At 49.3% G+C, this 14,425-nt stretch overlaps 1 protein-coding gene across 1 annotated transcript in view; it reads right to left on the reverse strand.

Moving 5' to 3' along the window:
* Positions 1-14,425, reverse strand: part of LOC122559229 (sodium- and chloride-dependent creatine transporter 1-like) — a 132,059-nt gene that overhangs the window by 110,589 nt on the left and 7,045 nt on the right. Inside the window, exon 2 of the mRNA XM_087994027.1 lies at positions 1,063-1,308. Within this exon, the coding sequence (XP_087850153.1) occupies positions 1,063-1,308 (246 nt within the window). The remainder of the gene's footprint in view (positions 1-1,062; positions 1,309-14,425) is intronic.

A 14,425-nucleotide genomic window follows, 5' to 3' on the forward strand; every position in this document is an offset into this window, starting at 1 on the left:
CCATTACACTGAAACATCTCTGCATCCTCCTCATAGCTCACCCTCCCACCCAGCTTTGTGTTACCTGGAAACCTGGGGATAGTACAGTCAGTTCCTCATCCAAATCATGACTATATCGTGTGAATAGCTGGGGCCCTAGCACTGACCCCTGCAGTATCCCATTACTCACTGCCTGCCCCTTGGAAGAAGAACACCTGTTCATTCCTAGTCTTTGTTTCCTGTCCATCAGCCAGCTCTCTATTTATCTATCTCAATACACTACCCACAATCCCATGCATTTTCATTTAATTAAGGGGGCAGATTATCACCACCTTGTCCGGGGCAACTAGGGATGGGTAATAAATACTGGGACAGCCAGCAATGTCCCCGTGGCATGAATGAGTAAGTAGCTGGAGTTTGTTCCCTAGGTGCTCGGTACTCTGATCTTTGGACATCAAGTACACTCAGGCACTGGAGATAATTCTGGTGTTTTTTGATAGAAGCTGGGACTGAATCCAGAGATTTTCCAGATAATCCAGTACCCCATTTCCTGTTCACACTGATCTACGGTGAGTCAACAGCAAGGGAAAACTGACAGAGACAAAGATTCACTTCTTGGAAGGAGGCCGTTCAGCCCATTGAGACTGTACTGTTTATCCAGTCTAATCCCCACCTCCCCAACCACTTCTTGGTCAATATCACTGTTGTGAATGTCACTATCCAAACATGGAGGGTTCTGCATCACTTACTCTCTCAATAAGTTCTGTGTCTGGTACAGGGTGAAACAATTATTCCTCAAATCCCCTCGCAACCTTCAAGCAAATCCTTCAAATCCCTGCCCATATTTATTGACCTCTCTGTAAAGGGGAACAAACCCATTGGATCCTCTGTCCAAGTCCCTCAGAATCAAAGCCACTCAATCAAGTCTCCGTCAGCCTCCTCTGTTCCCGTGAGATCAGTGTCTCCTTATGACTGTTCCCCCTCCCAGCAACATCCTCACAAATCCTCTCCAGCACAAACATTGCCATGGAACAGGGATTGGGATGGAATTACATTGTCTGGGATTTGACACAGTGTACTCACCACCTCCATTTTTATAACACAGGTAGGGAAATCGCCAAACATTACCCAGTCCCACAGCAAACCCTACACAGGACATGATGAAATCCATCTGACGAGTCCATGTCTCTCGCTCCGACCCTGGATCCTTGACACAACCGTTTGTGACAACGAGAGGAGTCAATACGGATTTATCTTCCTGACCAGACTCAGGGTCACCAGCCAGTTCAGTGCTTTCACTTTCAGGGGCACGGGAACAGCCAATTCCACCTGGAAAACAGACACAAGGAGATGATGGATCCACATTATTCCAGCACCAGTCACAGCAACACCAGCTTTCAGTTTCCAAGCAAAATAAGGCGTTTTCTAAAGGGTACATACCCCTGAATGTAGTGAATAAAAAACCCAAGTTATACACACAAAAACTGGACAATGCGGCGCTCCCTCAGCACTGACCCTCCGACAGTGTGGTGCTCCCTCAGCACTGACCCTCCGACAGTGTGGTGCTCCCTCATCACTGACCCTCTGACAGTGCGGCGCTCCCTCAGCACTGACCCTCCGACAGTGTGGTGCTCCCTCATCACTGACCCTCCGACAGTGTGGTGCTCCCTCATCACTGACCCTCCGACAGTGTGGTGCTCCCTCAGCACTGACCCTCCGACAGTGTGGTGCTCCCTCATCACTGACCCTCCGACAGTGTGGTGCTCCCTCAGCACTGACCCTCCGACAGTGTGGTGCTCCCTCAGCACTGACCCTCCGACAGTGTGGTGCTCCCTCAGCACTGACCCTCCGACAGTGTGGTGCTCCCTCAGCACTGACCCTCCGACAGTGTGGTGCTCCCTCAGCACTGACCCTCCGACAGTGTGGTGCTCCCTCAGCACTGACCCTCCGACAGTGTGGTGCTCCCTCAGCACTGACCCTCCGACAGTGTGGTGCTCCCTCAGCACTGACCCTCCGACAGTGTGGTGCTCCCTCAGCACTGACCCTCTGACAGTGTGGCGCTCCCTCAGCACTGACCCTCTGACAGTGCAGTGCTCCCTCAGCACTGACCCTCTGACAGTGCAGCACTCCCTCAGCACTGACCCTCCGACAGTGTAGTGCTCCCTCAGCACTGACCCTCTGACAGTGCAGCACTCCCTCAGCACTGACCCTCCGACAGTGTGGTGCTCCCTCAGCACTGACCCTCTGACAGTGTGGTGCTCCCTCAGCACTGACCCTCTGACAGTGCAGCACTCCCTCAGCACAGACCCTCCGACAGTGTGGTGCTCCCTCATCACTGACCCTCTGACAGTGCGGCGCTCCCTCAGCACTGACCCTCCGACAGTGTGGTGCTCCCTCATCACTGACTCTCCGACAGTGTGGTGCTCCCTCAGCACTGACCCTCTGACAGTGCAGCACTCCCTCAGCACAGACCCTCCGACAGTGTGGTGCTCCCTCAGCACTGACCCTCCGACAGTGCAGCACTCCCTCAGCACTGACCCTCCGACAGTGCGGCACTCCTTTAGCACTGACCCTGCCTGAATACTGATTAATTACTTTGCATCCCGGGACATTTATTGCAGTGGGAGAGAATGGTGATGTGATTGGACCAGTTGTTGAGCACCCCCCCGCCCTTCCCTCCTGCCCCCTCACTGCAGATGGTAGCTTTTGAAATTAGTAAAAATCTGGAAATAAAAGCTAATGTAGGAGGCTAGTGGTAGAAAAGGGCTTTTCAGGCTGGAAATCCGTGACTGCTGGTGTTCCACAGAGATCCGTACTGGGGCCTCTGCTGTCTGACATATACATAAATGACTTGGATGAAAATGTAGTTGGGTGTGTTCATAAGTACGCAGATGATACAAAATGTGGAGTTGTGCATAGTCTATAAGGTAGTCAAAAGATACAGCGGGATATAGATCAGTTGTAGATATTAGATTAGATTACATTACAGTGTGGAAACAGGCCCTTCGGCCCAACAAGTCCACACCGACCCGCCGAAGCACAACCCACCCATACCCCTACATTTACCCCTTACCTAACACTACGGGCAATTTAGCATGGCCAATTCACCTGACCTGCACATCTTTGGACTGTGGGAGGAAACCGGAGCACCCGGAGGAAACCCACGCAGACACAGGGAGAACGTGCAAACTCCACACAGTCAGTCGCCTGAGGCAGGAATTGAACCCGGGTCTCAGGCGCTGTGAGGCAGCAGTGCTAACCACTGTGCCACCATGCCACCCATATGGGCGGAGAAATGGCAGATGGAGTTTAATCTGTGAGAGTACTGTACTTTAGATGATCAATTATTAAGCAAGAGTATACAATTAATGATTAGATAGATTAGATTAGATTCCCTAGTGTGGAAACAGCCCTTCAGCCCAACAAGTCCACACTGACCCTCCGAAGAGTAACTCAACCAGACCCACTTCCCTCTGACTAATGCACCTAACACTATGGACAATTTAGCATGGCTAATTCACCTGACCTGCACATCTTTGGATTGTGGGAGGAAACTAGAACACCCGGAGGAAACCCACGCAAAATGTGCAAACTCTACACAGACAGTTGCCTGAGTCTGAAATTGAACTGGGACCCTGGTGTTGTGAGGCAGCAGTGCTAACCACTGAGCCACCATACCACCCATGCAGGGCTCTGAATAGCTTTATGTACAGGGGAATCTTGGGGTTCAAGTCCATAGCTCCCTGAAAGTGGCTACACAAGCAGATAGGGTGGTAACGAAGTTGTACGGCATGCTTGTCTTTATTGGTTGGGAAATGGAGTACTAGAGTCAGGATATCATGTTTATCAGAATATGCAGTCTACAACGTTATGAGATACAAAGATAGGGTTGATGGTCAGAACCTTTTTCCCAGAGTTGAAATGTCTAAAACTATGGGGAATGCATTTATGATGAGAGGGGGATAGTTCAAAGGAGATGTGAGGGGCAGGTTGCTTTTAAGCACAGAGTGGGAGGAGTCTGGAACACGTTGCCAGGTGAGGTGATGGTGGAGGTAGGTGTGGCCAGGTGAGGTGATGGTGGTGGTAGATACGATACGGCTGTTGGACGGACTTCTGAATATTGCCCTTGGAGGGATGTGGGCCGAGAGCGGGCAGAAGGGGTTAAATTCATTTCATCTTGGGCTGAAGGGCCTGTTCCTGTGCTATACTGTTTTATGTTCTAATGGCGACCAGATAGTTATCATAAAACCCATCTGGTTTACTCCTGTCCTTCAGGGATGGAAACTGCCATCCTTACCTGGTCTGGCCTACATGTGACTCCAGACCCACAGCAATGGGGTTGGCTCAGCACCACGCTGGGCAACGCAGAGATCCCATTAATGAACAAACCTAAACCCCGTACTGCGGCGGTGATTCAACTGGCCGAAAGATGCGTAAAACAGATTTCAAACCCCAATTTGGCATGTCTGGAAGTTTGAATTCAGTTTTAGAAGAATCTAGAAATAGTAATCAGGTCTTAGTCAAAGTGAAGATAAATCTCCCAATTCTGCACAGATGATGGTGGGAGGATAGTCAAAGATTGGACAGAATATAAAAAAACCCAGCAAAGAACGATTAAAGATTATTAATGAGGGGAAAATTAAAGTCCAAGAGAAAGTTAGTCAAATGTATAAAAACAGGTAAACTTTGTCAGATATCTAACCAAAAACAAAAAGAGTTAATAAAGTAGGTGACAGTCCCATAGAAAAGGAGTCTGGGAATTAGTAATGCAGAGTATGGAGGTGGCAGATTAATTGAACAGATATGTTCCATCGGTCTTCAGTACAGATGATACTTTCATCATCATTGGTCCCTCGCAGGGAAGGATGACTCTTTCCCATTCTCAGGGGGAGTCTGTAGATGACTGTACAGACCGATGGTGGACAGGCAGGAGGCTGGAAGAACATGGCAAGCCAGGCAGAATCAGGTGGTGAAGAAGTCAACGTTTCGGGTATAACCCTTCTACAGGACTGGGGGGTGGGTGTGGGGGAACTGCAGAAAAAGGGGGTGACTGGGCCAGGGTGGTAAAGTAGGGATAGGTGAAGAGGTGGAGGGTATGACCTGGTTGGTCAATGGGAGGAATGGATCTGGTTGGTGGCAGGGAGCAGAGGCAGGGAGGGGGATGGGAAGGGAGGTTATTTGAAATTGGAGAACTCAATGTTGAGTCCTCCAGGCTGTAGGCTGCCCAGGCGGAAGATGAGGCGTTGTTACTCCAATTTACGCTGTGGTTCATTGTGGAAATGGAGGAGGCCAAGGATGGTCCTGTCGGAGAGGGAGTGGGAAGGGGAATTGAAATGGATTGTGACTGGGAGGTCTGTGGGCCCGGCTGAGATACTCGGTGAACCGTTCCCTAAGTTTACGTTTGGTCTCCCCGATGTAGAGAAGACCACATTGGGAGCACCTGATGCAGTAAACTCGGGTGGAGGAGAGGCAGGGGAACCTCTGTCTCCCCTGGAAGGAGTGTTTGGGGCCCTGGATGGGGGTGGGGGGAGGAGGGGGGGGCGGGGGGTAACCGGTGGTTTTACATAATTTCCAGTTGCAGGGAAGGTACCGGGGGTTCGGGGGAGGGGTGGCGTGAACCAAGGTCTGTCGAAGGGAACGGTCCTTGTGGAAGGGCGAGACGGGTGGAGAGGGGAAGACGTTCTTGGTGGTGGGGTCTAGTTGGAGTTTGCACAAGTGTTTAAGATGATGCATTGGCTGCAGAGACTGGTGGGTGGTAGGTGAGGACAAGGGGGACTCTGTCTTTATTGTTAAACAGAGTCAGTGCCCTAAACTGAGGAGGACTCTGTCTTCCTTATGTTTGGCGGCGGAGGGGGTTTAGAGCAGTGGAACAGGCAGTGGAGGACTGTCTGCATGACAGAGGGAGGAACAGTGCGTTGTTCAAAATAGATGAACATCCAGGATGCTTGTGAATGGAAGGTCTCCTTGTCCGAGCAGATGTGGCAGAGACGGAGGAATTGGGAGAATGGGATGGGGTTCTTGCAGGATACTGGGTGGGAGGAGGTGTAGTCCAGGTTTTATGGGAGTCTGTGGGTTTGTAGTAAACATCTATCTGTCATCATGAGACTGTTGCTGCAGATGGAATTGGTGAGGTCAAGAAAGGGGAGAGAGGTGTCCGAGATGGATGAAGTGAATTGGAGGGTGGAGTGGGAGTTGTGGGTGAAGTCGATGAACAGCTCCAGTTCAGCCTGGTGCAGGACGCTGCATCGATGCAGTCATCGATGTAACAGCGGAAGAATTGGGGCACAGTGCCTGGGTAGGTACTGAACAGGGACTGTCCGATATAACCAAAGAGGCGGGCGTAGCTGGGGCCCAACTAGCTGCCCATGGCCACCCCCTGGATTTGGAGGAAATGGGAGGAGTTGAGGATGAGGACCAGTTTGGCGAGGCAGAGGAGGGTATTGGGGGAAGGGGCTGGATGGGTCTGTTGGAGAAATTGAGGCGGCCGATATCACGTCATCAGTTAGCAACAAAGAGGTCTAGGGCAGGTAGAAGGCTTGCTGGGGGTGACCAAATGAGGAGGAAGGTCAGAGGGTGAAGAAGGGGTCCTCGGAGGGTTTGGGAGTTTTTGTCAAAGAAGAAAGTGAGGAGGTGGGGGTGGAGGAAAGAGGAGCTCCACGTCGTGATGGGTGTGGAATTTGTTGAGGTGGGGGCGGAGGGACACGAACATGAGGACCGACTGGTGGGGCTACTGCAGGCTCTGTAACGCTCAGGGCAGGTGGTGGCCATGGGCACGGGGGTGGGTGGGGGGTGGGTGGGGCAGCACACTCCTTGTGCTGGTTTACCTCCAGCTTCCGCTCTTTCACAATGGCAAGTCTCGAGGTGCTCAATGCCTCCCCCACTTTGGAGAGTCTTGAGCCACTGATTCCCAGGTGTCTTTGGGAATGTCACACTTGAGGGTATCCCTGAATATTCCTGTGTCTACCTGGGGCTCACCTGCCAACTCGGAGCTGGGAGTACAGCACTTGCGCATGTCAGTCACGTGGACCCCACTGGAGTGGAGCTAACTTACAGAATCAGAGCGAATGTACTCAAACCTCTGCCACTTTCAAAGTCACCCCAACCAGTGGCATCAAGCTGCAGTACACAGATAATGCTGGTGTACGTGCAATCTCAGAGTGCACTCCAGACCAGTGTCAGCACCTTTACACAGGCATGAGAACGAATAGGTCTCACCCTAAACACCCACAAGATAAAGATCCTCCACCAAGCTGGAGTGCCATTGTGGAGCAAACCCCCCCACCCCCAGCCGATCATCAGGGTCCATGGGGGAGACCTTGGAGAAGATCCATAGCGGAGCAGTTATTGATGAAGGGAGCCAGCACTCCCCATAGTGTCTGTGCAGCCTTCAGCTGCCTGAGGGAAAGGGTGTTTGAGGTCAACACCATCAGATCCAACACCAATATCATGGTTTACACAGCGATGGTACAAACATCCCCAAAAGAATTGAAAATCAGGAATTGAAAGAGAGGGAGGAACTGAAGGAAAGTACAATTACCAGGGAAATAGTAAATTATTGGAAATAGGAGATGGAAGTCCCCAGATCCTGATGGATTTCATCCAAGAGCTTTAAGTAGCTAGAGGGATAGTTGATGCATTAGTTTTAATTTTGCAAAACCCATTAGACTCAGGGAAGATTCCTTTACATTGGAAAATGGCTAATATAACCCCCTTATTCAACCAGGATGGAGGCAGAAAGCAGAAACTACAGCCATGTAGCTTCACATCTGTCAAAGGGAAAACATTAATGTGATTACCAAAGACATTCTAACAGGGGCACTTCGATAAATTCAAGATCATCAGACAGAGCCAACATGGTTTAGTGGAACCCTGTGTTGAGGCAGCTTATATTGTAGATAAAGGAGGTATTTTATATCAAGTTCCAGAAGATACTTGATAAGGTGCCCCACCAAATAGGTTTGTGGGGTCATATAAAGGTGAAGTCATCTCAGGGCTGTGCTCAGAGAGAAAGAGCGAGTGAGAACACAGTACTGGTTTAACCAGAGAGTCACTGTGCCTCAGGTAACGGGAGAGATGACGGAGGAGAGTCTCAGACTGCTACATGAATTGCAGCCACACTGTTCACAAACCAACCGTCCAGCCAACTGAACTAACCGAGCACCTTGTGGGGTACGTTCACTGATGACCCAAAGATAGGCAGAAGAGTGAGTTTTGGAGAGGCTACAAAGGGATACAGCCAGGTTAACGGAATGGGCAAAGGTGTCACAAATGGAGGGTGATGTGGAAAAATGTGCTCTTGCCCATCTGGGCAGAAAGAAAAAGACAAGCTAATGATATAAACGAGGAGAGGTGTCAGAGGGATCTGGGTGCCCTAGTGCAAGAATCACAGAAGGTTAGTCTGCAGGGACAGCAAGTAATCAGGAAAGCTAGTAGAACATGATGGCTTATCGTGAGGGGACTTGCATGCAAGAGGAGGGGATAATGCTTCAGTTGTACAGGATATTGGTGAGGCCATATCTGGAATACGGTGGACAGGACTGGTCACTGTATTTACAGAAGAATGTTAATGTGTTGGAAGCAGATCAGAGAATGTTTCCTCAACTAACAGCTGGAAAAAGCAAGTTGCCTTATGAGAAGAGGCCGGCTCTGTATCGTAGGCATGGACTTAATGAGCAGAATGGTTCCTGCTGTGCTGCAATGTCAGTGGGTGTATGCTTACATTTAGAAAGTGCTTTTGTTATAGAGACACATTCCAACACACTACAGAGAAATATAATCAGACAAGAATTAATATCAAGTGAAAGGAACAGCTAGGAGGCCTAACAAAAGCTTGGTCAAAAGAGGGAACTTATAACGTTAGAGGAGGAACGAGCAGAGACTTGACTCCGACCCAGGAACTCACAGTGGGATGGAGGAAGTGGAGGATACACAAAAGACATGGATTGGAGGAACTGTAGACGAATGAGACAATTGATAAATCTACCCAGCAGCCACTAAGTTTTGGTCCCCATAACCAGAGACAGGAGCAGGCCATCCAACAGCTCTCCATGAAGGTGGAACCTCAGGCAGCAAAACAAACAGAGGATAGGCAAGAACTAGCTGTCTGTGATCAGCAAGTTCTGACCAGGTTAGTACAAGGAAACGACTCAGTGGGAGGGCCCTAGCAACCAAAATGCTGCTCTTAGTTCCTGGCAGTTACCAGAGTAATCTCAGGTCAGTCAAACCAAATCCAGCACAAACCAGCAAGAGCTGCTGTCTGCCTCAAGCAACTGTATTATTTAATTAAAATCACAAACTGGAACAGATTGCTCAGGCAGTGCCAGGATGCTATCTGTGTCAGGATGAGAAACCATTCCACTCGTTCTGACTCCAGTGAAAACACAAATCAAATTAACCGGCTCCTGTTATCCTTGTTGCTAGGGCGGCCATTTTCTAGTCAGGCCTCCAGAATATCCAGCGTGCCCAATACTGCGGCCACTAGATTTATTCACTTCGAAACATACAATTACTAAAACTGTTCAGGAAATGAATGCAGTGGATTCTGTTTAGGAACCATGAAGACTGAATTAAATAGAGTTGCTCCTGACCAATCCAGTGTCAAAGCATTGAGAGCAGAGTCATTGCTGCTCACACACCACATTCCAAAATGTCACATTGTCTTTTCCGTGTCACTTTGATCACATTCTCTCCTTCAATCAATCTGAACCAAATTCTAACTCGATAGCAACAACAAAATATGCAAATTCCACAAAGTAAAGTAATTCCAGGGTGTTATCAATGGGATCATCAAAACCAGACATTTGACTCCTGAAGGGCTTCAAAAAGGAGAAAAATAACTTTTACATTTCCCTGGTACCTTTCAGAGTCAGATATCACACTGCGCTTCCAGCCAATGGAGTATTAGTCACTGTGGTAACATGGAAACTGCAACAGCTGTTAGTAAGATCCCACAAACAGGATTGTGATCCATGACAAGATAATTGATCTTGTTACACTCACTGAGGGATCATTATTAGTCAGGAGGTTGGGAATAACTGCCCAGCTCTCTTCAAAATAATCCGATGGAAAATTTCAAATTCAACAGAAAGGGAACCCACAGAGCCTCAGTTTAACATCTCATCCAAAAAACAGCGACTCCCTCAGCACTGCCCTCCCCCACAAAGCCCAGGAGCAGTGGAGACCTGACAGCTTCATCAATGTAAGTTCAGGCTGCTGTGGTGGGGGGTTCTTTTGGTGGGGATGGAGTCAGGGAATATTATGGAATCAAACCAGTTAAGTGAAACCAGATCCTAATAATACATAATCTAACTGAATACTGGGAGAGGCCTGAGGGGCTGAATGGCCTCTTTGTTCCTGAGAATTTTGACCATCTGCTGCCCCCTGTGGGGCCTACAGGCTCAGCTGGCACTGCTCTGGGGGAGTGGGAGGGGTGGGAGGGGGAAGGTGGTGTGGGGAGGAGCTGGGAGGGGGAGAGAGGTGGGTGGGGGAGCTCTGGGGTTTTCCAGCCTAGGGCCAGAGTGAAGCCTCTCCAGAGGGAGCTGTCCCCAAAACCCCAACCCTAACCCCCACCCTCACCCTCACCCCCCCAACCCCACCCCCGGACAGCACAGGGTTGGTCCACCAGAGGACCTGCATCCACACAATGGGCTGAACGGCCTCGTGTGCCCTAGCTGCTGTAAGTTTCTGCGAGAGGTGAACAGTGACCGAGGTGCAGTATGAATCAGGAAGAGAAACAGCACTGCAGTGTAGATCACATGAAACGCACTGACGTCCCTGTCATTGCTGTAATATCCCAGAGGGGAGCTAGCACAGGGAAAGGTACAATGTCAAACTGAGAATAAAATTCCCCTCAGCGTCTTCCTGCTCACCAATCTCACAGCCAGTGGCTCAACAAAGCTATTTGATTCAAGTGTTTATAGATCAAGAGATTTCAGAACTCTCACACAAACAGACAGACACAAACATTACATGTTCACATGGAGAGAAACCCACACACAGACATAATTATACAAATCAGACGCACACAGACACACACCGAGACGTAGTTATACAGACACACTGACACACATACACTGCAGCATATTTCCAGGTAGTTTGAAGAGAGGGGACAAAGGTCAGACTGCAGCAGGAACAAGGAGCTCAATTGTGTCAGTTTGGTGCAGGCGAGCCCTGTGCAGGTGCTGAAGGTCAGAGAAGCATTGTATTACAGACCTCACTCACTCAAAGCATTGAAAATGACGCCATACACTCCCTGATGAGAGCTGATTCAGAATTAAACAGCTGCTCGGTTACGTTTCATTTCCAAAAATATTTCAAATCAGGACAACAATTCTGCTGGGACTGGAGGTGCTGCTGACTCGAGGATCACGCTCTTCCCTGTCTCCCCCTCAACAGTGGTTTCCCATGTTTCACTCGCTCCCTCTACATTTCTCATTCCCCTCATTGCCTGTGTTTTATGCCTCTCGGTGTTTCTCTCCCTCTCCATTTCTGTTTTACGTTTCTTCTCTCCCTCTCTCTTCCCCCACCCCCTCCTGTCTGTCTGTTTGTGAATGATGGAAATATCAGAATGATGTCTGTGTCTCACTGTACGCCTGTGTCACTGTGTCCAGCCTCCCTGCAGCATTCCTTATTTAATTCATGATTCAAAGGGACAGTGGGACAGAGGCAGACAACAGAACTCAGGATTAGATAGAAGCAGCCAGTCATTCTGAGTCTCAACCAGGGAATGGAGCACACCACAGGGAATTATCATTACATAGAATCCAGATCTCTCCCAAATATTCATGTCCTCAGACCAATCATCATCTCTGGCACTCTCTGTTCTCTGTCTCTCCTTGTTCTCTTTTAGTTTCAATTTCTCCTTTGTCACTTTCTGCCCCTTTCATTTTTCACTCAGACCCTTCCCATTGCTTCTGCTCTCTTTCCAATTCCCTCGCCCTCCTCTCTCAAAATTAAAACAAAAAAAGTTTCCTTGTTAGAAAAAAAGGGATTACTGGATGAAATGATAGAGCATTACAGGCAGACTTGGCTAGGAGTGTTCCCTATTCACTGTACTGCATGTGTGAACAAAGACATTGGAATAACTCTGTCTCTAGGAAGTCCTGAGGTGCTTCTATCGAGATGAGACAGTCAGTCTCTATTTGGCTTCTCTCTGAGCTACTGTATCACAGGAATTCCCTGACAGATGCAATGCCATACTGTGAGCATTGAACACAGACAGACACAGTCTACTGGGAGGTTGTTGCAGGAATGTGCACAGAATTAAACCTTAAAGCAGACCCCAATACCCTCAGTAATATAGCTGCCCCCTCCTGTCAAACACACTGTCAGCAACGGGAGATCCAGGACCAGAGATATCATGCTCTGATCATTACAAACACATCAGGAGCTGATGGAGAGAGAAAAGCAGATAGAATGTGGTGGGGGTAAGGGGGTGGGGGTAAGGGGGGGGTGGGGGGGGGGAGAGAGGTGGTGCAGAGGAGAGACACAGACAGAAACACAGAGAGAGAGAGAGAGAGACAGAGACACACACACACAGACACAAACACACAGAGACACAAACACACAGAGACACAAACACACAGAGACACATACACACAGAGACACATACACACAGAGACACATACACACAGAGACACATACACACAGAGACACATACACACAGAGACACATACACACACAGAAACACACACAGACGCAGAGAAAAAAACAAGAGAAAGAAAAAGGCGTGTGGGGAGAGAGCGAGAGGAGACAGAAGATAAGGTTCATCCTGAATAAAAGCAAAATGAGGCAAGGAGGAGGGAAAACACTGCAACTCACACGTCAGCCACTGACGTCTCCAATGGACAATGCTTCCTGCATATAGAGGTTACTGGGAATGTCACTTTGAGAATGAAAATGCTGTGGTGATGTTGCCAATCGCATTGCAGAGTGACAGAGATCACAGAGCTCGATGACCCTCTGTGCTCAGGGGATACAGACACTCCGGGTTGGTCAATAATACAATCAAAACATTACTAAAAATCATCAATAAAACATAAACTAACAAAAATCCTCAATCAACAAACAGTTTTAACAGGAAAGGGGAGCAGTGAGAAGGAAGCAGGTTTCCACTGACCCCACCAAACGCTCCCAGGACAGGGACAGCACAGGGTTAGACACAGAGTAAAGCTCCCTCTACACTGAATCCCATCAAAAAACAAACAACCAACCAGCGTGGTAACATTAATTAAGAAATGAGCAAGGGATAAACCAGGAAATTACAGGGCAGTAAGTCTAACCTCAGTGAGGGGGAGATTATTGGAAGCAACTCTGCATTTGGAGAGACTGGGTTTCACCAAGAACAGTCAGGACACTTTTGTTAAGGAGAGGTCATTTCTGACCAACTGGATTAATTTTTCAACATGATGACCAGAGGGCAATGCAAGTCTATTTGGAGTGAGGACTGCAGATGCTGGAGATCAAAGTCAAGATTGTGGTGCTGGAAAAGCACAGCAGGTCAGGCAGCATCCGAGGAGAATCGACATTTCGGGCAAAAGCCCTTCATCAGGAATAGAGGGGAGGGGGTGCCAAGGGGGCTGAGAGATAAATGGGAGGGGGTTGGGACTGGGGGGGGGGGAATGGGTGGGGGAGGTAGCTGGGAATGCAATGGGTAGACGGAGGTGGGGGGTGATGGTGATAGGCTGGAGAGGAGAGTGGAGCGGATAAGTGGGAGAGGTAAAGGACAGATCAAGAGGGTGGTGCCCAGTTAGAGGGTTGGATCTGGGATGAGCTTAAAAATGTGTTGCTGGAAAAGCACAGCAGATCAGGCAGCATCCAAGGAGCAGGAAAATGTACGTTTTGGGCATAAGCTCTTCTTCAGGATCTGGGATGAGGTGGGGGTAAGGGGGGGGTGGAGATTTGAAAACTGGTGAAATCCACATTGATCCCCTGTGGTTGGAGGATCACAAGGCAGAAGGTGGGACGCTCTTCCTCCAGGAGTCAGGTGGCTAGAATTTGTCAATGGAGGGGACTCAGGACCTGCATGTCCTTAGCGGAGTGGGAGGGGGGTGGTGTTGATGTGTTCGGCCACGGGGCAGTGGGGTTGTTTGGTGCACATGTCCCAGAGATGTTCCCTGAAATGTTTCGCAAGTTGGCGTCCTGTCTCCTCAAAGTAGAGGAGAACACATCAAGAGCAAGGGATACAGTGGATGAGGTGTGTGGAGGTGCAGGAAAATCTCTGTCGGATGTGGAATGACCCTTTGGGGCCTTGGATGGAGGTGAGGGAGCAGGTTTTACACTTCCTGTGGTGGCGAGGGAAGGTGCTGCGAGTGGAGAGTGGGTTGGTGGGGAACATGGTCTCTGCGGAACACAGATAGGGGTGGGGAGGGAAATATATCCCTAGTGGTGGGGTCTGCTTGTAGGTGGCAGAAATGGTGGAGGATGATGTGTTGTATCTGGAGGTTGG

This window comes from Chiloscyllium plagiosum, unplaced genomic scaffold, assembly GCF_037043375.1.
Source record: "Chiloscyllium plagiosum isolate Xiang-an unplaced genomic scaffold, Cpla_swu_hap1 HiC_scaffold_14, whole genome shotgun sequence".
In the NCBI taxonomy this organism is placed as follows: domain Eukaryota; kingdom Metazoa; phylum Chordata; class Chondrichthyes; order Orectolobiformes; family Hemiscylliidae; genus Chiloscyllium; species Chiloscyllium plagiosum.